Source organism: Pollicipes pollicipes, unplaced genomic scaffold (genome assembly GCF_011947565.3).
Source record: "Pollicipes pollicipes isolate AB1234 unplaced genomic scaffold, Ppol_2.1 Scaffold_2555;HRSCAF=2994_pilon_pilon_pilon, whole genome shotgun sequence".
NCBI lineage: Eukaryota > Metazoa > Arthropoda > Thecostraca > Pollicipedomorpha > Pollicipedidae > Pollicipes > Pollicipes pollicipes.
This window is the reverse complement of record NW_023596136.1, coordinates 12,939,631-12,965,862: the sequence shown is the minus strand read 5'-3', so window position 1 is coordinate 12,965,862 and position 26,232 is coordinate 12,939,631. Positions and strand designations below refer to the sequence as shown.

Genomic DNA, 26,232 nt, shown 5'->3' with positions numbered 1-26,232 from the left:
TCGGAGGTACAACACCCACCATTCAATCGTCCGAATCCCCTCGCCTGCAGCTGATAGCTCCCCGCAAGGCTGATCGGACGTATTGCTTGTTGTTCCTGCCTGCAGCCGCTGTTTCAGTGCAAATGCCGGCAATGCAGACATCGCACGTCTGGTCACCCCGGCTCGCGGCTAGCGCCGCAGAATCGGCCGACACCTCGCAGTGGTGGCGCAATGCATCCGCTGATATGCACGAAATTCGCGCCGTTAGTGACGCAAATCGCACCGATGTCCTCACTATGTCCGTGTCGCATTGTGTCATCGCCCGCCGCTCAACGGTGCGCCCCCTTCGCTGCCAGCGCCGCGCGAACGCTCAACTCAACGCAGCCTCTCGTACGCGTTTTATTTGATTCGCGGAAGGCTATACAACATAGTTCAAGCGTTTCGTCAAGTGGTTACAACACAGGTGCGCCGTAGTGGGCGCCGAGCCTGTCCAGCAGCGGCCTGCTGGCGGCCAGGGGGCGATAGGCTAGTCCGCACGTTTGTACGTTAGCAGGTCTCACACGCGGTCAAATAGAGGTAAAACTTCCGTCTGGAATCTCGGGCAGCGCACAGCACTGTACTAAAGCGAGGCACCTTCGTGTGCGAGGGCTCGATCATGACAATAAGGCACGTCGTCCAGGCAGCTGCACACCACGTCTCACTTAGTAATGATAGGCACCTGTAACTCGCAATTTCTTACATAGCCCGCGCCGTGGGTAGCGCGTTGCTGTCATTGGGTCTTGCCCTAAAACAACATCCACAGCCGAGTTGGAAAAATAACGCATAAAACTCTGTCCGAACCACCCAGGCTGCGCTGTCTGGGGCGTGCGTACAAATCGTGGCACTCGTCTCACTAGCAGGCACTACCGACCCTTCCGCGTCACGGGCCGGATATTAGCTCCGCACATGGTGTGGCTGACTCCTCTGTGTCCTGACTCTGACTCATGACTCTGACACCGTTGGCCGGCGTCGGCGCGGGGCGCAACCGCGGCGTCGGGACGGGCGCCACAGCAGGCGGCCGTCTGTCGACCTCGCCGTCGGCAGCGGTCGGCTCGGAGGTCACAGGGGGCGGGGGGGGGTCGACCCGGCGCGGTCCGGCACGCTTCCAGAGACCCGGTCCTTCCGCACAGACCTCAGCGGCACACCGCGCGCCGCGGCCGGAGCACTCGCCACCGGCTCGGCTTGCGACCCTGCTGGCCATCTCGCCGGTCCCGCGCAGTTCCCACTCCAGCCCGGCCTGCCGTCGTCCCCACCGGCCGCGTCGCCACTGGCGCCCCTGGCGGCCATCGGCGGAACCTCGCCGCCGTCCGGCAGCGGCCCCTGGACCGGACGCCAGGCCAACGCGTCCTACGTCGCAATCCGGGCGGCCGCCATCTCGGAGAGGATGTCGGCCAGGTTGCCGGCGCCGATGAGGTAGCCGTCCTCGTGGTTGCCCGGCTGCCAGGCGCTCCGGTGGTCGATGCTGACGCCGGCCGGCAGCGGAGTCGTCTTGGCGAAATCGATTAGCCAGACGCTAGCGTGGTTCGCGTCATGGACGAACAGCAGCGACGAGCCGATGAACTGCAACGGGCGCTCAGCCGGTCAGACACCGGTCACTGCACGCCCGCCGGGCCACGGAGCGCTCAAAACCATCCAAAAACCACTGGGAGGTCAAGGGGTGGCAACTCGGTCAACCCTGAGCCATAGCCGGGCCATGGGGCGCGGAAACTGTCCAACCAAGCCATACCCAGGTCATCTGAGGGCACCGCGGCCAGCCCAGAGCCGTAGCCGGGAAACGGAGCCGTCTACGTTCTCTCGAAGCCATAGCCGGGTCAGAGGGCGGGTCGTCCTCTCCCCCCTCCCGCGTCGTTTGGAGCGTGCACACTCCGACCCTCAAAGTCTATGGTACCGGTCGTTCATCGTACGACGGGGGACGTGGATAATAACTGTTGGTCGCATCTCAGTGCCTGGTACCGCCAGTTGCAGCGGCCGAATTTTCACGGACTTTAAAAAACATGACGCGGGGACGTGGTGGTTCATGTTCAGTTCAGTTCAAACGTCTCTCCCCACGGCATGGTAGCTGCGGGGTGGCGGGTTCGTCAGGAGCGTTATGAGGACAGGCCGCAGAAAGGTCCAACATCCCGACGTTAATGGAGCACGCACATCAGACGAAGGCAGGTAACCCACCTCGTGAGCTTTAAAGAAGCTGGAGTTCTCCAGTGCCGACTGGATCTCCTTGAGACGCTCGAGATACTGAGGCTGGAACACCAGGACCGACATCCATTAGCTGAGACGCCAACGGCTCACCGAAGCGCAGAAGTCAAGACCACCGTGCTGCCGTACACTTGTACCGATGTATATATTGATGACGTGTCTACGTTCGGAAACCGGCTCAACCTCGCTGTACGGAGACGTATGTGAGGATACATCGTCCAACTTTATTCCACAACACTCTCCCCTCTGCACTGGCCGTCATCAAGACATCCAAAAACATGCACAAATGGAAAAGAAATAGCTTTCTCCTGTTGAAGCCGTGACTGCCTGGCTCTGGTGCTTTGGAGTGTTTGTGTGTGGGGCGGGGACCTCCGCCGTAATCTCGGACAGCCCCAGGCGCTGTCTCGGACACAGGCGTCCTATCGTGGGGACGGCTGAACGGGGAACACCCCACTCGGGCGGCCATAAACCAAGGTACACTGGCAATGATACACCACGCGTGCACTTACCGAAACAGTAAGAAAACATTGCACTTGACTTACTTCGGAGCGCGGCGGATTAAGTGAAAAGTGGCCTGTGACCTTGTCCAGTGCAATGTGATAAGCGTTCAGATGTGTAACAGATGCAGCTGGCTTGTGGGTTCGCACCTGTACGATGGTTAGCGGTGAAAACGACTGCATACGTGCGCGCATGTGCGCATGCGTACGTGCGTACATGCATGCGTGCGTGCGTGCGAGCGTGCAACAGACACGTACCACCGCCTTCGGATATCCGTCAGTGAACATGACAATGGCGTCCTTGATCTGGTCCTTGGAGCGCGTAGTCTTGAAGTCTTTGCTGGAGAAGCCCTGGCTCTTGCGAATGCCCTCGATGCGGAAGCCCAGGTTTGCAGTGGACGAGATAGTCTCACGCCAGACCATGTACCTGCGGTGACAGCGACGCGATGGGATGTCACATGTCGGACGGCTGGAGGGAGGGGGGGGGGGGGGGGGCTGGCACGCGCGCGGTGGTCGCCAAACGCGGGTGCATGGCAAAACATGGCGGTGAAAATGGCAGGACTCGCGTGAGCCGACTGTTGACCAGTCTCTGACGCTCGAACTAATAAAAACGGGCGTCCCTACTCGCGTGCAAGAAGTAACTGTGACAGTGGAGACAATGGATCACTGCATGTAACCTCACCACGCGCTGTACACGTTTGTCATCAGCTTCAATGGCAAAACGCATCGTTACTTCGAGCCTCGCAAAGACCCAGAACAACACGATGTCTTCGTCCACTGCAAAAATCGCGCATTTCGGGCATAAGGCTCGTTTTGGTCCTTGGAAAGCTATATTGCGCATGTCGTTTATCAGCTGATATCCGACATCTGTCGTCCAACCGACTCCAGAAAACGTGCAGATGATCCTTGCATCGATCACCTGAAACTGTAAACCATGCCCAGCGTTGCATCGATCACCTGAAACTGTAACCATGCCCAGCGTTGCATCGATCACCGGAAACTGTAACCATGCCCAGCGTCCGTCGTGACAGGCTGCGATCAGGCCTGAATCACACGTGCGCCACAGCCGCCACACGGCGACGGCCTCCAGCCGGTCGGCCGCCCGTCCGAGTCCGGCCCGGCCGGCCTCACCTGGGCTTGGTGACGGCCTTGAGACGATGCTCCTCCTCGGTCGGAGCGCCCTTATCAATCGCCATCATCTTCTCGTACATGTCCTGAAACACCAAGCAGCCCGTGCCAGGACAAACACGCAAAAGCTATCAGCAGTGCGTTCCAGAGGGCTTTGTGGCAGTCCAAGCGCTCTGATAATCGCCTGCTACTGGCAGAATGCCAGGACTACAAAAGGCCTGACCTCTCGGAAAAGTGCAGGTGAATCGGTACAAGCAAAGCTATCGCCATGCCGGTATCTACAAAGTATAGGCGCACCATCAAAAAAAGTTAGACGCCTGCCGTTTATCACATTCCGCAGGCTGGCTGCCCAGTGGACTGCACAGGAGCATCCAGCGCAATGAACACCAAAAAGCCTCTCAAAGCTCCTAAGCTGGCAATCCTTTGATTACGGTAGCCCAATCTTCCCGAGGCTTTATGATGGATACGAGCTGAACCTACCTTCCTCAGCTTGGGGTTCTCCTTGGCCTTCGCCAGCTCGTCCTCGAGGTAGGTGCGCACGCCGATCTTGCAGTCCATGACGCACGGCTCGACAAACTCGCCAAGTAGGTCCTGCAGCTGCAGGAAGTGCTGTCCGTCCTCCGCCACCGTCTGCACGGGGGTACACAGCACACTACGGTCAGATCACGGCGTGCAAGGGGTACAGAACACCCCAGGGTCAGGTCACGGAGTGGGGGATTTCAGAACACACTGCGGTCGGGTCATGACGCGCACGGGGGTGCAGAACACACTCAGGTCACCGAGTGCACAAGGATAAACAACACACTGGGGTCAGGTCACGGATTACAAAGGGGCGCTGAACTGCCCGCGGCCGGGGCAGCTGGCACTTTCAGACATCCTGACCATGGGCGGCAGACATGATTTCATGTTCTGAAAACCCGCTTATGTCACCCGTCACAGACGACGGCCAAATGGCAACAGGCCATGCTGAGTTGAAACGCGGTAGCCGCATCATGGCATTAAGCGGCACACTGAAGCCCCACACAAGTGTCCGTTGCACTGGAACTGCACCATACCAACGTGATGAGTTCATGGACTGCCCAACCAGCTGTACATAGCAAGGACGGTGGTCCTCGTCATTCATTAAAACGCCCAGCCACACTAAAATGCGGGCACACACAGACCACAGTAAGGTCGGGGCGTGCTGCCGTGCACGGGTGGCGTCGGCAAGTCCTGGCGCGCACGACCAGCAAGGAAGCCGCGTGCGGCCTGCTGATGCAGACTTCTGGGCTTACGTGTCCAGTCCGCGCTATCTAGCTCTCCGGCCGCACCAGACCAGATGCATTAACGGGGGCTAATGCCTCGTGACGCAGCGGGGGTGCACAAGGCCGCTTACGAGTCAATAAAGCCGGATGGAGGTAGTCCGCACCGACTGAAATCCCATGCAAACCGCACTCCCGACCGCAGCACACTCCGTCTGCCACGTGCAGGTTCACACGCAGCGAACACGAGCGGGCTCACAGCTGGACCGCAGGGCTAGGGTGGTGTGCTTACAGAGGAACATATCGTGCTGCGCGAGGACGTCCTGCTACCGATGCGGCAGCCCAATACGTGGAGCGGGGATCGGGGACGATAGTCTGGTCTGGTCTGGTCTGGTCTGGTTCTGGTCTGGTCTGGTCTGTGACGCGGATGAGAGCTCTAAAGGCCTGGTGATCTGTTTGCGCAGCGTGCGTGTGTGAGTGCCACTACCACCCCAGTAGCTGTGGGCGAGTGCGGGTGTGGGTGTGGGTGTGGGTATGGATGTGGGTATGGATGTTGGCGCGGCTGCGGGTGTAGGTGCTGGTGCGGGTGCGGGTGCGGGTGCGGGTGCGGGTGTGGGTTCGGTGCGGGTGTAGATGCAGTGTGAGCGTGGGTGCGGGCCCAGATGCAAGGTGCGAATGCGGGTGCAGATTTAGGGTGCGAAAACAGGTGCAGTGAGGGTGAGGGCACAGGTACGGGTACAGATGTGGATGTGGATGTGGATGCAGATGCAGATGCGGATGCGGATGCGGATGCGGATGCGGATGCGGATGCGGATGCGGATGCGAGTGCGGATGCGGTTGAGGGTAAGGGTGTGGGCGCGGATATGGATGTGGATGTGGGTGTGAGTGTGGGTGTGGGTTTGAAGTGGGTGTGGGTGTGGGTGTGGGTGGGTGTGTGTGGGTGTGGGTGTGAGTGTGGGTGTGGGTGTAGGTGTACGTGTAGGTGCATGTGCATGTGTAGGTGTAGGTGTAGGTGTAGGTGTAGGTGTAGGTGTAGGTGTAGGTGTAGGTGTAGGTGTGGGTGAGGGTGAGGGTGCAGGTGTGGGCATGGATGCGGGGGCGGGTGTGCGTGTAGGTGGGTGTAGGTCTGCGTCTGTGCGCCTGTGTGTGTGTGCGTGGGGGAGGGGGGGGGGGGCGGTCCCTGCCGCAGATGTGTTCCCCCTGGCTTCGACGATCCTTGATAATAGCGCACGCCACACCTCTAGCTCCCAGAGTACCTCCAATACATGCGTCAGAGGTTGGGTCTTGACGTATCCCCGCTTTCCACAACTTGGACTACAGCAAGTAAAAACACACAATATACCGCCTGCACGATGATACACGTCCGCCCGTCGTCCCTCCGGTGATAGGTTCAGACTGGACCGCGTCGGACTCAGCCACCTGTGCCGGTGCGTGGCCCTCTCTCGCCGAGCGGCGCCGACCTCCGCCCGTCTCCACTCCTCACCGACGTCTCGTGGTCGGCGGCACCCCGGCCGGCCGACACAAAGACCCGCTGGGAGCGGTGACGGTAAGTACGTGAACAAAAATCCCATAATGACTAATGACCCTGTCTGGGCAGCCGAGCCGAGCCGAGCCGGCCGCGATCGATCATCGGGTCCGTGTTCGGCCCCGGCGCTGGCGGCCAACAACAGCCGGCAAAACGGCCGCCGGTCGCCTCTGATAGGGCGCCGGCCGCTCGCAGCGACCCGCGATTGCGGGTCGAACAAAGCGGCGGCGTGGCGATAGAGGGAGATGGTGCGATGGCGGTGGTGGGGCGATGGACGGCGATGGTGCGACGACGGTGGTGAGGCAGATGGACGAGGATGTTGCGACGGCGGCGGTGGACAATGGAGGGACATGGTGCCACGGCGGTGGTGGGGCGGATGGAGGGAGAAGGTGCGAAGGCGGTAGTAGGGCGATGGAGGGAGATGGTGCGACAGCGGTGCTGGGGGCGGATGGAGGGAGATGGTGCGCCGGCGGTGGTGAGACGGGTGGACGAGGATGTTGCGACGGCAGCGGTGGACAATGGAGGGGCATGGTGCCACGGCGGTGGTGGGGCGGATGGAGGGAGAAGGTGCGAAGGCGGTGTAGGGCGATGGAGGAAGATGGTGCGACGGCGGTGGGGCGGATGGAGGGAGATGGTGCCCCGGCGGTGCTGGGGCCGATGGCGGGAAGCAAACGACGCCCGGGCTGGTCGATCTTCACCTGAATCAAATGCGACAGCATTTCGGCTGTCCATTTGAAAGCAAGGAAATGACCACGTAAGGACCGAGCGAGGTGCATTTAGTAGAAAATGCATCCGAATTGCAATAGGGAGGAATACGACCAGCTTTTCATAAGACAACATCGGATTTAACGCTTAATCGAGATTGTGTGCATGTAAAATTCGACTAGGCCACGCATTCTAAATTATCGTTTTCTTTGCACACCCAACGCTGGGCGAAACAATCAGCAACAGAATAACCTCACTACGGGCACGCCAATCGCGTCCTCATAAAATGTTTAGCATCATGAGACATAACGTACATTCAATTCACCCACACGGTTTTTACCACACATTTATCCACAATTACATACCCCTGTTTTTGGCCTGCAAGCTTGGGAGTTGGGAGTCAAGATCATATCACCGATCCCAGAAACCCCCTGAACGCGAAACGTTAACCCGATAACACATCAAGTGCACATTCCAAACACACTCCACGCGGACTTTCACAAACTGATCCGCCTTCCCTGCGCGGCAGATGAGCGCATCAACTGACTGAATCCGTGAAGCGGTGAATCAGTGAATCAGTGAACCTCAATCGGCCAACAGACAGTGTTCAGAGGGGGCTCAGAAAAGCTTTCCTGCGGACACTGAATAAGTCACGAACCGGTACGATTAGTCTATGGACACTATTTTTCGCAAGTGCGCTGACGGGTACCCCATGACCCGGCAAAAGGGCGCAACACACGTCACGTGACGCGCGCGAGGAGACGCGTACCGTGATCCGTCGCGAGTGGCAAAAGTATGAGCGCCACCACGACTGCTTACGGGTCCAACGGCCTCCAAGGCCAGCGGCGCCACAACCGCGCCGCTGGAATCCGGGCCACTACGACGCCGGAATCCGGAGGTCGAGCGAGTGGCCACTCGAGGTTCAGGCCGGGCCGACCGCGGCGCGGTGCTGGCGGCGGGGGGAGAGCGTTACAGGTCCTCTGCTGAGAACCAGGCGTGGCCAGCACGCGCGGCTACAGGCCGCGACAGGCGCCTGGCCGCTGAGCGGGACTCCGGAGGCTCAGTGGCGCCAGTGAGCACCGACGGCGACCTCCGAAAGGTCGGCCATTCGTCTGCGCGGTTGGGCGTGGCCGTAATTGGGTGCGCCGCGTAGTAGCTTACAGGACGATTAGCGCCCGCTCTGAACGGATAATTTGTATCGAAATAGATGATAAGTTTCCCTAAAGGACGAGTGAGGAGGACAGGTCATGATGGAGCGTTTGGGAGAACATGTAGGTGCACGAAATGGCCGGGTTAGTATGGAGACGAGATGACCGACAGCGGCAGCGACTGCGGTGGAGTCGGAGAACCGTTGATGCTGAAAGACGGGTGCACTAAGACACTGCACTTCAAAGTAATAAAAGGGGCCCCGGACTCAAGATAAAATGGTGCCGGTCGCATGAACTAGATCCGAAGAGAAAATCTGGACGTCACGGCGGGACTCTGGACCCGAAACGCCGTCAGCGAGCAACGCAGTCGCGTGGGAGGTTCGCCTCTGGCTCCGGGAGGCGCGTGACAGACCACGTGACCGCTTTGCTCAGCCGCCAGGCCAGGTCGGCAGGGCGCGGCCGTCTGGCCCGGCCAAAACACCGCCCGGCAGTGGCGTCCCGACCGGGCGTCGAGTGACGCGTGTTCCACGCGGGCGGCGTCTGGCAGCACTGGCGGCCCGCCAGGCCGGCCAGGCCGCGCCGACCTGCCGCTCCGCCGCCCCGCCGCCCGCCGTCCGCCCCCGCCGCCCGCCGACCGCCGCCCCGCCGTCCCGCCGTCCCGCCGTCCCGCCGTCCCGCCGCCCCGCCGACCCGCCGCTCCGCCGTCCCGCCGCCCCGCCGACCCGCCGACCCGCCGACCCGCCGCTTCGCCGACCCGCCGCTTCGCCGTCCCCGCCGCCCCGCCGCCCCGCCGCCCGCCGACCCGCCGCCCCGCCGCCGAGCCGCGGCGGACGGGCTCAGTGGCGCCGCGCGGGTCATTTGTCCCGGTCAGCCGCTGGCCCGTCCCGCACTGGCGTCATCAGCGCCGGCCGCGGCGCCGAAGACGGGTCCACCCCGCGAGCATTTCTTACTCGGCGCCCGCTTATCTAATCGCTATGATTAGAGCTCGCGCTAGCCTAACGGGACCACCGCGCACCCTCGAAGGGAAGTTAAATGACTTCATTTGATGATGTCTCGTCCAGTGGCTTCGATAGAGCTGCTATGGTGATCGCACGCGGCAGGATGGGGCGTCTCTATCTCTCATCTGCTAGCTGTGGGGGCTGTGAATTTACCTGAACACGTCTGGCCCCATGTTTTTAAGCATTTAGCGTGAGCTCTGATCTCAAAAGTTCATCCATTCAAAGGGTTCGGACCAAATCTGAAAAAGTTGCGTTCTGGTCGCCAGGTGGTTCGATTGGACCACGCACTCGTGCCCAACGCCATCCTCATCGCCGAGCGAGGAAACGCCGCGGCCACGCCCGACGAGCACGGCGTGGAGCCGGCCAGACATGTGTCGCCCGCTGGATGATGTCTGTCCCCAGACATGTGTCGCCCGCTGGATGATGTCTGTCCCCAGACATGTGTCGCCCGCTGGATGATGTCTGTCCCCAGACATGTGTCGCCCGCTGGATGATGTCTGTCCCCAGACATGTGTCGCCCGCTGGATGATGTCTGTCTCCAGACATGTGTCGCCCGCTGGATGATGTCTGCCTCCGGTCCGCACGACATATCGACAGAAACAGACCATCAGCCTCTCCATCACCTCCTCTCCACGCACTGCCCTGCGCACCGTTCCACAAGCGGCCCGCGGGCAGGGTAGGCTCTTCTCGCCCTTGTCGCACTGGGTTCGTGTGTCCAGTGTGCCACGCACCATCGTTCGCCTCGGCCCGGCCCGGTCCACCACTCACGGTCGCTTAACAGACGGTAGTTCACCTGACACTGGTGCTCCGGCCAGCGGGAGCTTCACGTCCTCCGCCTCCGAGCATGTCTCCAGAACGGTACCGTACCTCTCCCCGGTACCCCGGTGCCTGAGGGCAGTCCTGGATGGTACCGTACCTCTCCCCGGTACTCGGGTACGTAGGGCCGCAGGCAGTCAGTCATCAGCAGCTTCAGGCACTCCAGTTCCCTGCCACATAGCCGCTTCTGAATAGTGCCGTCCTTGCCAGCTTTGAAGTTCCCTGCGAAAAGCGTCACGTGCCATTGCAATGATGGCGTACCTGCAGCCCATTACAAGCAAACACAATTGTTAACAGGTGATAAGAGTTTGCCGTATAACACAGATATAGAGCAATATTCCATCCCAGTTTGGTGAATTGGAGGTACCTTGCGTAAGACCACGAGCAAAGTGTTCGGCACAGTGATGCCAGTGTTATCCCGTCCAATGCATGTTGTCAGTCGCGTGTGAGCCTCCAAAACAGTTCGTGGGGAGAGGTGGGCAGGAAAAAATCGAGGCGGTTGACCCCCCCCCCCCCCCCCCCCCACCAAACCAATCCACCCTTGTCCCAGCGATCCCGCCAGTCATGCCAAGTGCCTGCTTCCACTCTCCTGTGCGATGGTATTATGGATAGAGCGAACAGGTTGCTGGCCGCACGTAATTATCAACAACTCAGAGCGTTCCAGAGCAAACTTGCATGGAAGCAAACAGCATCAACACAGGGAGTTAGTAACTGGGTACACCACACCGCAGATACATATATTTCCCAAATACAAGCCTTTATGTATGTCCAGCATCTCCACAACATTAACTACATACCATCGGTACAACGTGCTTTTACTAAATGCCAGCATTTGAGTTTCCATAATTTTCACAACATTAACATGACATACTCAATACCATTCACGATCACAGAAAACATCATTAAAATCTATCCGTAGCTTGGAATGTGGATTTATAAATGAATCGGCGTTTGCCTTCCTCACCGATAAGCCCAGCAACAACGTAGGATGTAAGTCCGCAAAGTTGGATAGGGATTTTTAAAATATTTCTGAACGTTACTTCATTTTGATGGATGTTTGTTACAGAAAACTTGATCAATCACTCATGGCTTCCGGATTCATGGGCATAACGAGTAGAACCAGCGTTAGGCTATGCTCTGTCAGACCGAGGCAATGGAGGCATCTATGGATGATCATAAGTTGGCAGTTGTTATAACGGAAATAACCGACCTTTTAATACATCAAATACTGATGTACCTATATGATCAGTGCTTGCTTGCTAAGCATCGTTTGGCCATCACCTCCTGAAATACTGTATCTCCACTATTTTCGGAATAAGAATTTCCAATTCATGTATCCGAAAAAGCAAGAGCTGAAGGCTTTGCCTGCATACATCATGTAGTGTACTTCATACGTGCACAGAATATGGGCGTGCATCGTGAAGCCGTCATCTGCTCGTCTTGTGCCCGCTTACATCATGTAGCGCACCTCATACGTGCGCAGAATATGGGCGTGCATCGTGGAGCCGTCATCTGCTCGTCTTGTGCCCGCTTACATCATGCAGCGCACCTCATACGTGCGCAGAATATGGGCGTGCATCGTGAAGCCGTCATCTACTCGTCTTGCTCGATCTCAACTAAAGAACAAGCAGAAGTGAGCAACAGCCAAACTGGAATGGACAGCAGCTGCTTTACGAGATGGTATTACAGATGCATCAATTGCACGTGATCGCCATCCCAAACAAGCCGACGATAACCGGTTTCTAGTCGCAGATCCGCCTCCTCGGCCACCAGACCTGAACACGGTGATGCTATGTCCGCATCGCTTCAAAAACGTATCTGAGCCCCGAGTGAGAGCGGCATCGGTGCATCGGTCTCCCAACCACCCCTTCCTGTCGGTGCTCTCCTGGCTTGGCTTCATAAACCGCCGCCGGAATATCTCCAAACTCCACACTCCCGACAGTACCGGCCGCCGCCACCTTCACTCTAGACGCACGCTCTCCTGGTCTGCGTGGCCACACTCCCGACAGTACCGGCCGCCGCCACCTTCACTCTATACGCACGCTCTCCGGGTCTGCGTGACTACACTCCTGACAGTACCGGCCGCCGCCACCTTCACTCTAGACGCACGCTCTCCTGGTCTGCGTGGCCACACTCCCGACAGTACCGGCCGCCGCCACCTTCACTCTAGACGCACGCTTTCCTGGCCTGCGTGGCCACACTCCCGACAGTACCGGCCGCCGCCACCTTCACTCTAGACGCACGCTCTCCGGGTCTGCGTGACCACACTCCCGACAGTACCGACCGCCGCCACCTTCACTCTAGACGCACGCTCTCCTGGTCTGCGTCGCCACACTCCCGACAGTACCGGCCGCCGCCACCTTCACTCTAGACGCACGCTCTCCGGGTCTGTGTGGCCACACTCCCGACAGTACCGGCCGCCGCCACCTTCACTCTAGACGCACGCTCTCCTGGTCTGCGTCGCCACACTCCCGACAGTACCGGCCGCCGCCACCTTCACTCTAGACGCAGGCCCTCCGGGTCTGCGTGGCCACACTCCCGACAGTACCGGCCGCCGCCACCTTTACTCTAGACGCCCGCTCTCCTGGTCTGCGTGACTACACTCCCGACAGTACTGGCCGCCGCCACCTTCACTCTAGACGCACGCTCTCCTGGTCTGCGTGGCCACACTCCCGACAGTACTGGCCGCCGCCACCTTCACTCTAGACGCACGCTCTCCTGGTCTGCGTGACTACACTCCCGACAGTACCGACCGCCGCCGGCTCCGCCCTAGACACACGCTCTCCGGGTCTGCGTGGCCAACGGCGACCCCTGCCCTCTGCAGCCAGCTCCACCGGCCGGCCACCGGACGTGATGCCCCATAGCCGCGGCCTCAGCGCCCCCGTGTCAGCCATACAGCCAGCCACGGACTCCGGCCCGTGCTAGCCAGACGGCTAGCAACGGACTTAGGCCCGTGCTAGTGAGACAGTCACCCGTGGCCTCCGGTCCGTGCCAGCCGGGCGGCCAGCCACGGCCTCCGGTCCGTGCCAGCCAGTCACCCGCGGCCTCCGGTCCGTGCCAGCCACGGCCTCCGGTCCGTGCCAGCCAGACAGCCAGCACGGCCTCCGGTCCTTGCCAGCCAAACAGCCAGCCACGGTCCCCGGCCAACTGCACGAGAAAATGCCACTCACTCGCTTCTTAATCCCACGAACGCACGGATCGTAAGCTGATTAACGTCACCGTCCGCCTTTTCACCAATGATTTAAACGTCAAAACATGAAACATTATCGGTTTCTGACTGAGATACGTTGTGATTTTAAAACTTTTGCTGGTTGCAATTTCACCTCACGAAACTCTTCGCTGATTGGCTGGTACCATCATGCCCGACCCTGGGCAGGGGCCTGGACTGGAGCCTACCCAGGGTCACGGCTAGTCTCGGGCGGGGCCGCTGGTGTCGAGCTGGGAGGCCTGGGAGCTGGGAGGCCCGGGCGGCTGGTATCGAGCTGGAAGGCCCGGGTCGCTGGTGTCGAGCTGGGAGGCCTGGGAGCTGGGAGGCCTGGGGGCTGGGAGGCCTGGGCCGCTGGTATCGAGCTGCTCAACTCACTGCGGGGGCTCACATGCAGAACGCAGAGGCGCGTTCAGGTCCATGAGACGCCTGACGACTTGGATTTCTGGGTGGGATGAGGCTTCCCACGTCGTTTTGTGTCTTTCATAAGAATGAAACCAGCCAATCCAAAAACGGAGGTATTTTAAATGAAACTTCAGATAGCCTTATCCATCATATCGCAGCTACGGCGACCCATGAATGTTTGCGTAAAAACCACGCTTTAAAGTGTACCGTAGAGAGATTTTAATGACAAAACTGCAGCACTGCTACCGGGCAATGCAGCAAGATTTCGACTCGCAAAATATGTTAATTCGTGATGTACGTCTCGTGAAAGAATAGGTCAACGCAGTTATGCCCATATGCTACGATGCCGTACGCAAGCCATGTGTTCTCCCGGCAGCTGCATCACAAGATGAAATGGGATCACTATATGGGGTGCTGAAAATACCCGTCACCATATTTCAATTACTTGATTCAACTAGCACATCCTTTGACACCTGCATATCCTATTGCTAACAAATCCGGATATTGTTTTCGTTGTGCCTGACTTTTCGTGCTACTGGTGACCACAAAACGAACAAAAAGTGATCATCTGTCAGGGTCGAGGATCTCAGGCCGCAATCCGTTAAGAAAATCACGCTGATACGGGTTCGCTCATGCTTCAGCCAGTGGCAGAAGTCCACCTTGTTCATTCACCAACGACGGTGTACCGCAAACCCTGGTCCACGACAGACCCAACAAAATCCTCCAGCTGGGGAGAGACGCCAGCAGTGACGGTGCCAGGCCCGTGTGCCTCTGTACGCGTTATCGCCCCTCGGCCTGACCCAGAGCAAAGTCCGGGGCGGCCACGCCCCCGGGCTCGCGCTGCTGACCGGGCGGCCGCGGTCGATGCAGCCCAGTTTGGCGACACACCCGGGCCCGGCGCACAGGGCCGGCTGGCCTGTGGTGGCATGCTGGACACCAGAGGCCGACTCCGGCTGTATTCGGATGGGCAAACTACCGTTTCACCGTCGGTTTCCGAGGGATTTTGGCGGCCGGCCGGACCGTCTGACTGCGAAGTAACATTTTCTGCAACCGCATGCCATCTATGCGTTATCTGACAGCGAGTAAACCCCTTGGTTATGTAATACCCTTACGTAATAAATATGTTAACGCATGCAAACATACACTTACGTAATAAAGGTCGATGGCGAGTGGGCAAATACACACGAGTTCTTATCGGGAGACTAGTGGCATGTACCAAGGCAGACAAGGGGAGGGAGGAGTGACGGTTTGGAAGGGAATCCAGGCCTGAACACGGCCGAAGCACGGGCAAAATAGCAAAATCACATGAACATGACAGTACAACCTTGAAAATGACCAACCATACATCAGATTAAGAAAACTATCACGTGTATCTCAATGCGTGTCATTGGTACGCTACAGGGATAGTATGCTCAGGACTATGCGACATATCCTCAGATGCAACCGAGCAGTATCGTGCACCCGTCAACCATTGCTCTGGGGGTGGTGAAGATGTAGCTGAGTGGGCACCAATTCCCCTGAAACTGGTGGCCCTAAACTAGCACACTGTTGCTCCTGAAATTGAAGGTCTCTAAACCAAGCGGTCCAGTTGTCTGATGCTCACTGTTATGCTCACATGCTAGGACTCCCGTGTTCTCAAGTAAGTATGCTCTTTCGCCACGACGACAGCTCAAGTAAATATATAATGAAAATGTGTCAGGCAAATAACAATCGTACCCGTTGTACTTGATGTATGACAATACGACGCACTCCTGTGACACAAAATGTGGCCAATTAAAGCATTGACGATTCTGATACCGGTTCCCAAGGCTGCACCGTCTTACAGCTGTGATGGACTGCTATCATATATCTAATGTACCGCGTAGGCTTTTTACTTCAATGCGACGCCTGAAGATTCTGCTAATGCTCCATATTTTACTAATGCATTCGACAAAAACACAGACACGAAGGAACGAATGATACAAGTGATGATGCTAACGACACAAAATGATAACCATGAGTGAGCCTACAAAAAGTCTCCTAATCTCCGCTTTCCACCAGCACAAATTTTTATTCCAAAGCCAAAATTGTTTGTTGTCCAGATCATATCATCAAGGGCTAAAATGCTGCCTTTTCGTTCTGTCTTCCACCGTAAAGCTGTGAAGTAGAAAATTTCATAGCGCAGGTACTATTAGGTGCTATTCGCCAAAATTGTATTTTGGTCAAAAGTAACGATGTCATGCGCAATACGAAATTATGCTGCAGATCTCCACATACGCAGCCAAATGCTATAAAGAAGGGATGGTAGGTCCGATCGGTTCAAGTTAGCTATTTTGCTCTGCGTAGTGCATGAAACATAATTTCGTGTCGCGTTCAGTTCTGTACCCAGCACGAATGTACACACGTCCCCATGTACCCGGTACACGGGTACCCATGTACCCTGTACGCATGAATCCGTGAATCTATACATCCGTGCCCATGTACCTATGTACCCACGTGCCCATGTACCCATGTACCCATGTACGCAGTACACGGATACGGGGCGGTGTTATGACGGAAACCTGACACGCTCATCCAACGCCACTGCGCCGCACTAAAGACTGAGAAACGCTGTAGGTCTCGCTCACCCCAATGACGCGCGCACACTCCGCCCGGTTTCGGACGGGTCGGCAGGACTCCCTTACAGACACCTGGTGACAAGACCAGGCCCTCACCTTGGTGACCGGCTAATTGCACCCAGAGGTACTTCTGCTTCTTGTAGGTCTGCACGAACGGCGTCCACTGGACGACCCCCTTCACCTTCCGCCACTGGGACGACTGCGAACAGAGGACGGATGACGTCACCGACCGGGCCGACTCGTGCCGGCGTGGGCGGTGCCGGCACCGCACGCCCGAGGCGTCTCTCCCGTCGGTTGGTGATCTCATCAGGCGGCACTGCACTCTCCTGGGTTTCTTTGCAAGCTACGTCTCGCGGTCTATGTAGTGGCGACACGACGAGCGCCAGGCACAGGGCGCACGACCGGAGAAGGCGTGGGGGTGCAGCCTCAGGACCGATGCCGAAGGCATCGGTTAAATACTTAGGTCGAAAGATACGCTGCTTTGTGAGTCAGCTCTGATCAACGGACGATGATGGGTCTTGGACTGCTATGCCGCCGCTTGGCCTGCGTGTCTCATAGGATTGAGGACGCTGTAGATCGACGTCAACAACGCGCCATGAATCGGCAGGCGACGGACTCAACGACACAAGCGCTCCAAGCGACGCCGAAAAGCATGCGGATGCGCCGCTCATGTCCGGTGCCGAATGAGTAACTAAAAATCCGAGAATGAAGCGGTGAAAGGAGCCAACCTTTGAGCACCTGTCCAAAAGATGGCACAAATAAACAAATGCAACAAAAACGACAAACAACGCATTTTGGGAGATGAAAGTGCATTGGGCTGACGCCGGTGCTGAGGGGCCAACTGATCGACGGCAACTGCCAGTCCCGGTGAAAACCAGCGTCCGGGATCGTCCAGCTCCATCTCCAGCGGCGGGGCTCATCCAGCCCCATCTCCAACGGCAGGGCTCATCCAGCCCCATTTCCAGTTTCCGGGATCGTCCAGCCTCATCTCCAACGGCGGGGCTCATCCAGCCCCATCTCCAACGGCAGGGCTCATCCAGCCCCATCTCCAGCGGCGGGGCTCATCCAGCCCCATCTCCAACGGCAGGGCCCGTCCAGCCCCATCTCCAATGGCAGGGCTCGTGCAGCGCCACCGCCCAACAGCGCCACATCTCCCCAGCCTCACCCCTGACTAGCAGCGCAGCTCGTGCAGCCCCACCGCCCACCGGCACAGCGCTCGGTCACGTCAAGGCTAATCACGTCCATCGCTCATTCGGAACGGCTTTTGTGTCGCTTATGAGGTCCTGTTTCTTGCTCCTTTGCGCCTCGTTTAGCCAACGATCTGCGACTAGGCGCTGGCGCTGGCGCTAGGCGCTGGCGCTGGGCGCTGGCGACGTGGGTGGAGAGTGTGGCGGAAAGTGTCACAGTAGCCCATCTCTGCCAAATAACATGACTTGCGTCCAGTGCAAACGGCAGACCCCTTCAGAGCTTTGCTGCACCAGTTTCTTCCGCTGGCGCACCCGCCACGGTATCCGGCCGTGGCTCTGCCCGGGTCTGATCAGCCGGTGGAGCTGGAGACCATGCTGCTCACACCGCCGCCGACGGCTCGGTGCCTGATACAGCCCGCCCGGAAGCTGCAATCGCAGGCACGGGTGCCGGAGGTAACGCGCACAACCTTCACGATCCCCTTTCTCCCCCTCCCCCCCCCCCCCCCAAGATCCTGACGGTGACGACATTCGGAGTCGTGCAGATGCGAAGCGTTTGCACTGCGTTTGTCACTTGATCTTCCTCTCCATGGCAGATCTTCGGCGCCAGTGAAAGTCGAAGGATAGCACCCCGCAGCAAAACTGCATCAGCTTTCATCGCTCGTGAGCCAGAGACCGGCGCGGATTGGCAGTATGTACAACGGAAGCATAAAAAATGAAAAGCCGCGTCATGCCATGACGTCATGAAAATACACTAACGTCATAAAGGTTCACTTGGTCACGCCGAACGGGCATTATTGGCGTCTTGCTCATCTGCTTGCGGTTTTGGTGGAGGCGCAGCTGCATGTTAGTCATAATCCGGCATACTCCAGTGGGGCTCCTAAACGGATAGTGTACACGAAAAGCTACCGCTTAGCCGGCATAAGCCTAGCAGACATTTCATCTGGTCACAACACCAAAAATACAATTCCGCGCTGGGCACAGAGCCCAATAAATCTACGACGCACTAACGAATGATACGCCGTGCGTCCCTTACAACGCAGGTCAATGCACTTGATCCCGACTACACTTCATGCTGTGTTCGACAAAAATGCTTTTCATCAATGTTTCCCGATTGCTTCTAAGTGTGTCAACGCGATGCATACCTGGTAGCTTGTTGTCATTGGAGCAATGGTATCTAAATGATGTCCTCATACTCTGAGGCTGTGTGACGTCGCCTGCTTCCTACCCTGGCGGGAAGCGCGGACGCCGCGGGGAATCGAGTCCCGTACCTCGCCTCCCCGTACCTCGCCTCCCCGTGCCTTGCCTCTCCGTACCTCTGGTTTCCAAGCCGCGCAGCCCATCACTGCACTGCCGGCGCTCCATACCAGGTTGATAGTACTCTGATCCCGTCATCCACGGAGTGCTGTTCTCAATTAAACTGACAATCTGCTCAATGTTAATTTTGACGCCAAGCACGCGGATGGAAATTCTCTCTCTAGCTCTCGCTTTTGCTACTGCTCTTCCCCCCCCCCCCCCCCCCCCCCCCCCCCCCCCCCCTCTCTCTCTCTCTCTCTCTCTCTCTCTCTCTCTCTCTCTCTCTCTCTCTCTCTCTCTCTCTCTCTCTCTCCTCTCTCTCTCTCTCCTCTCTCTCTCTCTCTCTCTCTCTCTCTCTCTCTCTCTCTCTCTCTCTCTCTCTCTCTCTCTCTCTCTCTCTCTCTCTCTCTCTCTCCTCTCTCTCTCTCTCTCTCTCTCTCTCTCTCTCTCTCTCTCTCTCTCTCTCTCTCTCTCTCTCTCTCTCTCGCTCTCTCTCTCGCTCTCTCTCTCGCTCTCTCTCTCGCTCTCTCTCTCGCTCTCTCTCTCGCTCTCTCTCTCGCTCTCTCTCCGCTCTCGCTCTCGCTCTCTCCGCCTGGCCAAGCGCTGGCAGTCGGTGAATCGCCTCTGACAGCAGCCGTCAAACTGCTGACGCGCTGCCGTCGGCTCCGCCTGTCACTGTCAGCACCCGCCTCGATGGCTCTGACGGCCACGCCGCGCCCGTCGCCCCACATCATCCGCCGACAAAAACCGGGCCGGCACGGCGACGACCTCGACATGAGCGGGCGGCCGCCAGTGTGTGCCACCGCGCGCGTTCCTCGCGCCATTGTCCGGTATCAGCTCGAATGGCGGCGGCTTTGGAGGGATTCCCAGTCGAGGGTGTGGGCAGCGCTGACGCCCAGAAGACGTGACAGTGCACGGAAATAGCCAATCACGCCCTGAGTTTTCCTTTCGCCCGGCTACGCCCCTGCCAGGTGACACCACTGGTGGTTCGGTGGCTTCCACACTGTGCGGCACGGTGGGCCTCCGACGCCTTGACTAGAGTCCGCGCTCCTGGCGAGAGGCGTGGCCCGCACGCGCGGGCTGCCGACGCCGAGAGCTCCGCCCTCGCCTCGCGGCGTTCGCGTGCTTATCTGTCACCCGCGTACTTTCACACTGAGACAGCACAAATGTAGGCACCAGGCAAGAGCCGAGACCACAGGTGAGCTCAGTTTTAGCCCGCACGTCGCAGGATTGAGGCTTTGAATGCCCCATCGGGATTATTCCTGACACTACATAATCGAGCGCAGGCAAATGAGTCATCAAAAGAACAGCTGGCCGTTTGCCACCCGACAGGCAAATTTGACTAAGCGCATAGAATGAGTCCACGCGTACAAAGCCGGCGCCAACTCGATCCCGTTGGTGACGTCATATATGCGCCGATTCTCTGCGTATCAGGGCCGTCGGCCGCTGGCAATCCGTCCTGTATCAGACGTCCACAATCGGCGCTGTCCTGCCTCCGATGATATGGCGCCTGGAGGTGAGTTTGGCCGCACTGAGCACGTGACCACGGCGCCGCGCAGGGAACGTGCTCAACCTGAACAACTGGCAGGTACGCGCGTCCTTCAAGGTCCATCAGCGGGCATAGTAGGAAACCCAGCAGGTCTTGTGCACTTACGAGCCAGGAGGAAACTCAGAGATTAGTGGTTTTCCGCCTGGATTCTTCACGCACTGGGCAGACAGACGGGTGGACAAGACCTGCCCACAATGCCAGGAAGGCTCTCTTAATTGGAGGCCAAGGCAGCCTGCGCCAATCCAGTGTGGAGTTTGAAAACGCATCGAGCAGGTGGCTCAGATGTGCGAGCCGGAGGTCGCGAACACGTTTGGATCCATGCAGAGTGAACGTCTCTAGCTTGGAATCACGGAGTTTCCGTCAGTTGGTAGAAATGTGGGCGGGCAACTAACGTGAAGCAGAAGTGCACCGTACCGCAACAACAGCAGGACCAAAACCGTCAACGCAGCACACGTATGGAACTATGGCCCATCATTCCCTGAAAACATTGAGCATGAAGTCCCAAAGAGGGCTTTGCAGGCTTTGTTCCAATGTCGTGCCGTGTCCGACGTTGCAAGGCCGATCGGTCATCTGTCCACAGTCGCCACAGCACGGATGTAGTACGTGGGCCGTAAGTCGGACAAACGGAGGGGGGTCGCTGAAGGTCACTAAGGCGCTAAGGCACTGCACAAACCGTTTACAATGGCACACGGCCTCCGGGGCTGCATGCTGCTATCGGCTCGGCAAGGTGCTTTCCTTGAATGGAGGGCTTGAAGTGAACTCCATACCAGCGCACCACAACTCAAGCGTGCCGAGTTGGAACCCGGCTTTACTGAGCAGTACTCACCCGAACACACACTGACTCAGATGCGCTACCTCTGGCGACCATTCAACAAACAGGATGGTTGTTTGCAGTTGTGATTCTACTTTGGTGACTGCATTGTGATACCATACTCCCTAACAGTCTTCGGACGGCGGTTAACATGGTGTTAAATTCTGCCCATTTTTACGATGGCGTCGGTAATTGTTCCACCCATTTCATCAGCGCTGTGTAGAGATGCGTCTGAGCTTAACATCCCCGTCTCCGTTGGCCGCAGACGGCAGAACGGAGCCGTGCGGTGCCAGCAACTAGCCGCCAAAATGGTCAGCCTCTGCTTTTCTGACTCCCTGACTAGGGGAAAGCTGAGCATACTCATGTCCATTGTGATATACCGCGTGCACAATAACACACCTCACCAGGGAAAACACAGGGCTGTGAACGAATATCCAACGAGTGTTTCGGTCATGCACATGTTCCGCTACGCTTTGAAGAACATTTATTTGTATGTAATGCATTTCAATGACGGTTAAAACATATGAATGGCTTCGCCATCTCGTTGAGCTCGACAACATAGGACTCGTGCCTTATATAAGCACTCCTGAGATAGACGACTGGGACGACGGCGTCTGCATAGCAACGCCAGCCGGTCACGAACGGCGGCCAGCGCGCCAGCCGACCCGGCCACGCGCCCCGCCGAACCGTAGCCGTCCGTTTCCTGCCCAGACGTGTGACGTCATACCGGCCATTGTTGAAGAGGCTCGAACTGGGGGCCACCTGCACGGGCCAGGGCCACGTTGATCGTCCCCCCTCCCCCCCCCCCCCCCCCCCCGTCTGCTCAGCCCCGGCCACGCCAGCAAGCCTCAAACACATTCCTCTCCGATTACGACCATACATCAGCAGGCCGGCGATGCCGCAAGGCGATAATGACGTCAGCGCGGCTCTGTCTGACGTCACAGCCCGCCCAGTCTGACGTCATAGCGGCACGGATTATGTCCTGTCAGCATAATGCAACGGGTCGATCCGGTGAGAGCAGTAAGGCTTAAAACCATGTGTCGGGTTTCGCATCTCTTGAGGGTCCCCTAGGCCCATCGTCCACCTCCCTGTCCCGTCCCCCAATGTGGGCCAAAACCGTCCAAAAGTAGGTAGCCAAAAAATACCAAAAGCACTGAATATCACAATACCCGTTCGTCTAACTGCAAGAACTGGCAACTGACTGCAAGCAAGGCTGTAGCTTGGCACCAAGGACCATAATCGAAATGCTAGACGCGGTTTTTCGGACATAGTGCGATCGTCACGCGCAGCGCCCATTTCGACTCACCCCTGATCAGTGACACGACACTTTTGGATGTGTTGCTGTAGGTCACGTTCCGCAGACAGCTAATGACGTACCGTACGCAACATTCAATATACCATATGAATACCCAGTATCTGTAGCAATACAGAGGTCAAACATCACAAATATTGAATGCCACCGCTTAACTGGGACCGAACAGTGCCTCGGTCCCTAGGGGGCTCATTCCTGTTTCACCCCCCGTCCACGACACCCGCCGAGCGTCTGCGCGAGCGGGCAGCGTCGCTGGTCCATCAGGCCATGGCCGACCACATCTGCTGCTCGTGGGCCGTCTGCCGGAGTTCCGCCCGCCGGGGTTCCGCTCGCCGGCCGACCACACCTGACGCCCGTGGCCGTCCGCCGGGGTTCCGCCCGCCAGCCGAGCACACCTGACGCTCGTGGGCCGTCCGCCGGGGTTCCGCCCGCCGGGGTTCCGTCCGCCGGCCGACCACACCTGACGCTCGTGGGCCGTCCGCCGGGGTTCCGCCCGCCAGCCGAGCCACACCTGACGCTCGTGGGCCGTCCGCCGGGGTTCCGCCCGCCGGGGTTCCGCCCGTCGGCCGACCACACCTGACGCTCGTGGGCCGTCCGCCGGGGTTCGGCCCGCCGGCCGACCACACCTGACACCCGTGGGCCGTCCGCCGGGGTTTCGCCCGCCGGAGTCGCCTCGGTGGGAAGGTGCCGCCGCCCCCTAGGCCCGGTCTGCGGCCGCCGGCAGCGGTCCGGGGTCGGGCAGGGCGTCGCCGGCCGCCACCGCGGTCCTCTGAGGCGCGTGCTGACGACTGGTTGACCTTCCCGGCGGTGACGGACGCGCCGGCGCCGGCGCCGCCGCCGCCGCGCCGCCGCCGCCGCCGCCGCCGCCGCCGCCGCTGCCGCCCGCGGAGCAGTGCGGAGCCCGGCCGGGAGCAGCAGGGGAGCGGCGGCCGATGAAATGTCACGCCCCGATCACAGCCGAAGACGCACCCTGTCGGCGACTCCGCCGCTGCCTCCCCCATCCATCCCGTGCTTAGACTGCGCAGCGGGTTCGGATGAAGGCGCTAGCGACGCCAGCTAGCTCGGCAGAGGAAAGACGCAGAACCACCCTCCCGGCGGCCTTGGTATAGCCAGCAGTTTGCCTGTTGATTACATATTTAATGTCTAGCGCAGCTGCAGGCAAACAACTGAGGAGGGCAGTATCTGCAGCGGGCAAAGGAGGCAAAACTGCAGCTGGAAAGGAAGGCTTCATCCTCCCAGCGTTGGTAAGTTGAGCCAGCGGTCTACGGCAGAGTATGGGAAGAAACAGCCAAATAACTGCATGCGCGTTCAGAATCATACGGGAACCACGTTCTCAAGCGTAACAATCGAAGCACAAAATTAATCAGCCACGCTCGTTTAATGCACCAATTGTTTAGCTCGGCGTTCAATGCCATAAACTCACTCAAGTTCTGAGCGCGGCGACATCTGATGCTCCCAATGTGCATCCCGTGCTCCTAATGCGCCCGATGCGCACTCCCAATTCGCACTCCATGCACCCCGAAAGTGCGCTCCACGGCACCCAATCTGAATTTAGAACGGCGAGTCAGCTACCGCCCCGGGAGGCCGTGAGCTCAGCGAGCACGATCCTGGACGAGGTCAGCACGCCGCTCCATTGCTGGCGTGCGCACAGCGACAGCATTACTTCGGTGACAGCGCAAACGACCAGCGCGGTGGACTGAATGACAAGCGACGAGCCTGCGTAGTGGCACTGGATCAGAGCCGGGAGGTCGAGCTGGGTCAGAGGTCACGCTGACGCGCTGGTTATTGGCATTCTGAGGGCAAGTCCGTTTGGCGTCATACACAGCATATTATGCGAATCAAGAATGTGTGGTCTCGTGCCGATACGACGGTACTAACGAGGACATTCGCCACCGATTTGCGCTCGCTTAAAGGAACTACTGCAGCCTCAACGCCGCCAGCTAATGTGTCCCGACTGCTCTTAGATACAAGAAACGCTGACAGGCAAAGCGTCACGTTTTCGGGGCACAGAACCGGCGCCAAGACATGGCTGGCTTCTGGTCTTTCAATTATGACCGAAACCTCTAGACAAAAAAGGTGTGGGTGGGTGCAGCCTTTCAAGTCGAACCGGTCACGCTGGGTGGGGGCCAGCGCTGAGCCAGGCCACGTGCCTGGTGCGGAGTAGCCGTGAGGACCACATCTGGTGGGGTCGCAATTGTGGAGATCTCACTCACCACGCGGGCAGCCCGGGCGATTGGTCATGCCCTCTGAATCGAGTGTTATGCATGACAGCGACGTCATGTGACAACGCCTTTTAAACACATTTACTACGAGGGATTTCTACGGGCAACTTTGAGTCACAGCCTCGGTCCTGTGGGTCATAAAACAAACACTGCCGTTTAATGACCTTGATGACGCCCAGGTACACACACTTGCTCCCGTGGTGCACCCCTCAGGCTAGATCTCGCTTATTAAACGGGCCACAGGGCCTCAGCGCTCATTTGTCCCACGATTTATTACACGGCAGCTACGCCATCGTGAACAATCGCTCTTCCTCCGCCACTGACGCATATCAACAACGGGAATGGGGTTTACTACTGCACAATCATGCCACATTATCTTTAAGCCGAGCTTGACTGGTGGTGGCATGCGGAAGCATGCGTCAAATTCACCCTGAAGGCGGATGAATACTTGCAGGGGTGTGGGGGCGTCGAAGAAGTGTGTGGACAGACCCACGTTTTGAGACCTAGCCTTTCCATTCATCCCGTGAGGCTAATGCCAAACTTTCACAAAAGTTGGCCGGCTTTTGCCCACCCGGCCCGCCTGTTCTTACGCCAATGACTGATTGTCTGCGTGTAATTATGAATGGCCTTGCACAGAACACATCCACTTATAGCGTGGCACACATGTCAAGCGGCAAGCAACGGCCATACACCTCGCAGCGGGGCCCTGGGCCAGCGCCTGCACGTCGGACGACGTGCAGAGCACGGAATGGTGCTGGGCGATCAAAGCACATCTGACAGGCGCTAATTATCTCTGATTTCATGCCAAATTTTATGACAGCCCGGCGCAATGCCGCGAAGAATCTTCCCAAGTTTCGGCAGCCGCGCGATATAGGGGCCGCCCATATCTCGTGTTAGTTTGCAATAGCGGCTATCAGCTAGTCGATTTACGAGTTCCGATAAGATATGGACATCGACTAAGTGGCAGACCCAGCAGGCAGACGAAGCAGACGACAGAGACGCTGGTAACACTGACCTTCCTGGGTGTCTCCTCGACCTCGACGTCGGCCTCCCACTCGGAACTCAGGTCATCACTCGACGCCTCGCCGTATTCCATCGACGAGTGAACGGACATATGGCGGCCGTAATCCGCGTACCCGGCCACTGAGTCGGCCATTTCACCGCAGAATTCAAATCCGTCACAGTTCCTACGCCCACCTTCACGGTGGTTTTCTCAGCACGTAAGACAACGCAGAGCCGTGGCGCTGGCTGGCGTCCTGCTCAGTGGCGGTTCAACGATCAAATCGCTGCACAGAAATAATGATCACCCGATGCACAGCGAGCTAAGTGTCAATACACCACCAACGGCGACGACCACGCCCCACCTACACCGCACTCGCGAC

The 26,232-nt window shown here is 58.3% G+C and overlaps 1 protein-coding gene across 1 annotated transcript; it reads right to left on the bottom strand.

Moving 5' to 3' along the window:
- Positions 1 to 364: 364 nt before the first annotated feature.
- On the bottom strand, positions 365 to 26,232 carry LOC119103923 (inositol-trisphosphate 3-kinase B). Its single transcript, XM_037227626.1, has 8 exons — positions 25,866 to 26,232; positions 16,573 to 16,675; positions 10,370 to 10,491; positions 4,317 to 4,466; positions 3,840 to 3,922; positions 2,967 to 3,135; positions 2,185 to 2,256; positions 365 to 1,578 (listed from the first exon to the last, which is right to left on the bottom strand). Exons 1-8 carry the CDS (start codon positions 26,004 to 26,006, stop codon positions 1,366 to 1,368), a joined length of 1,053 nt encoding a protein of 350 aa, XP_037083521.1. The 5' UTR covers positions 26,007 to 26,232; the 3' UTR covers positions 365 to 1,365.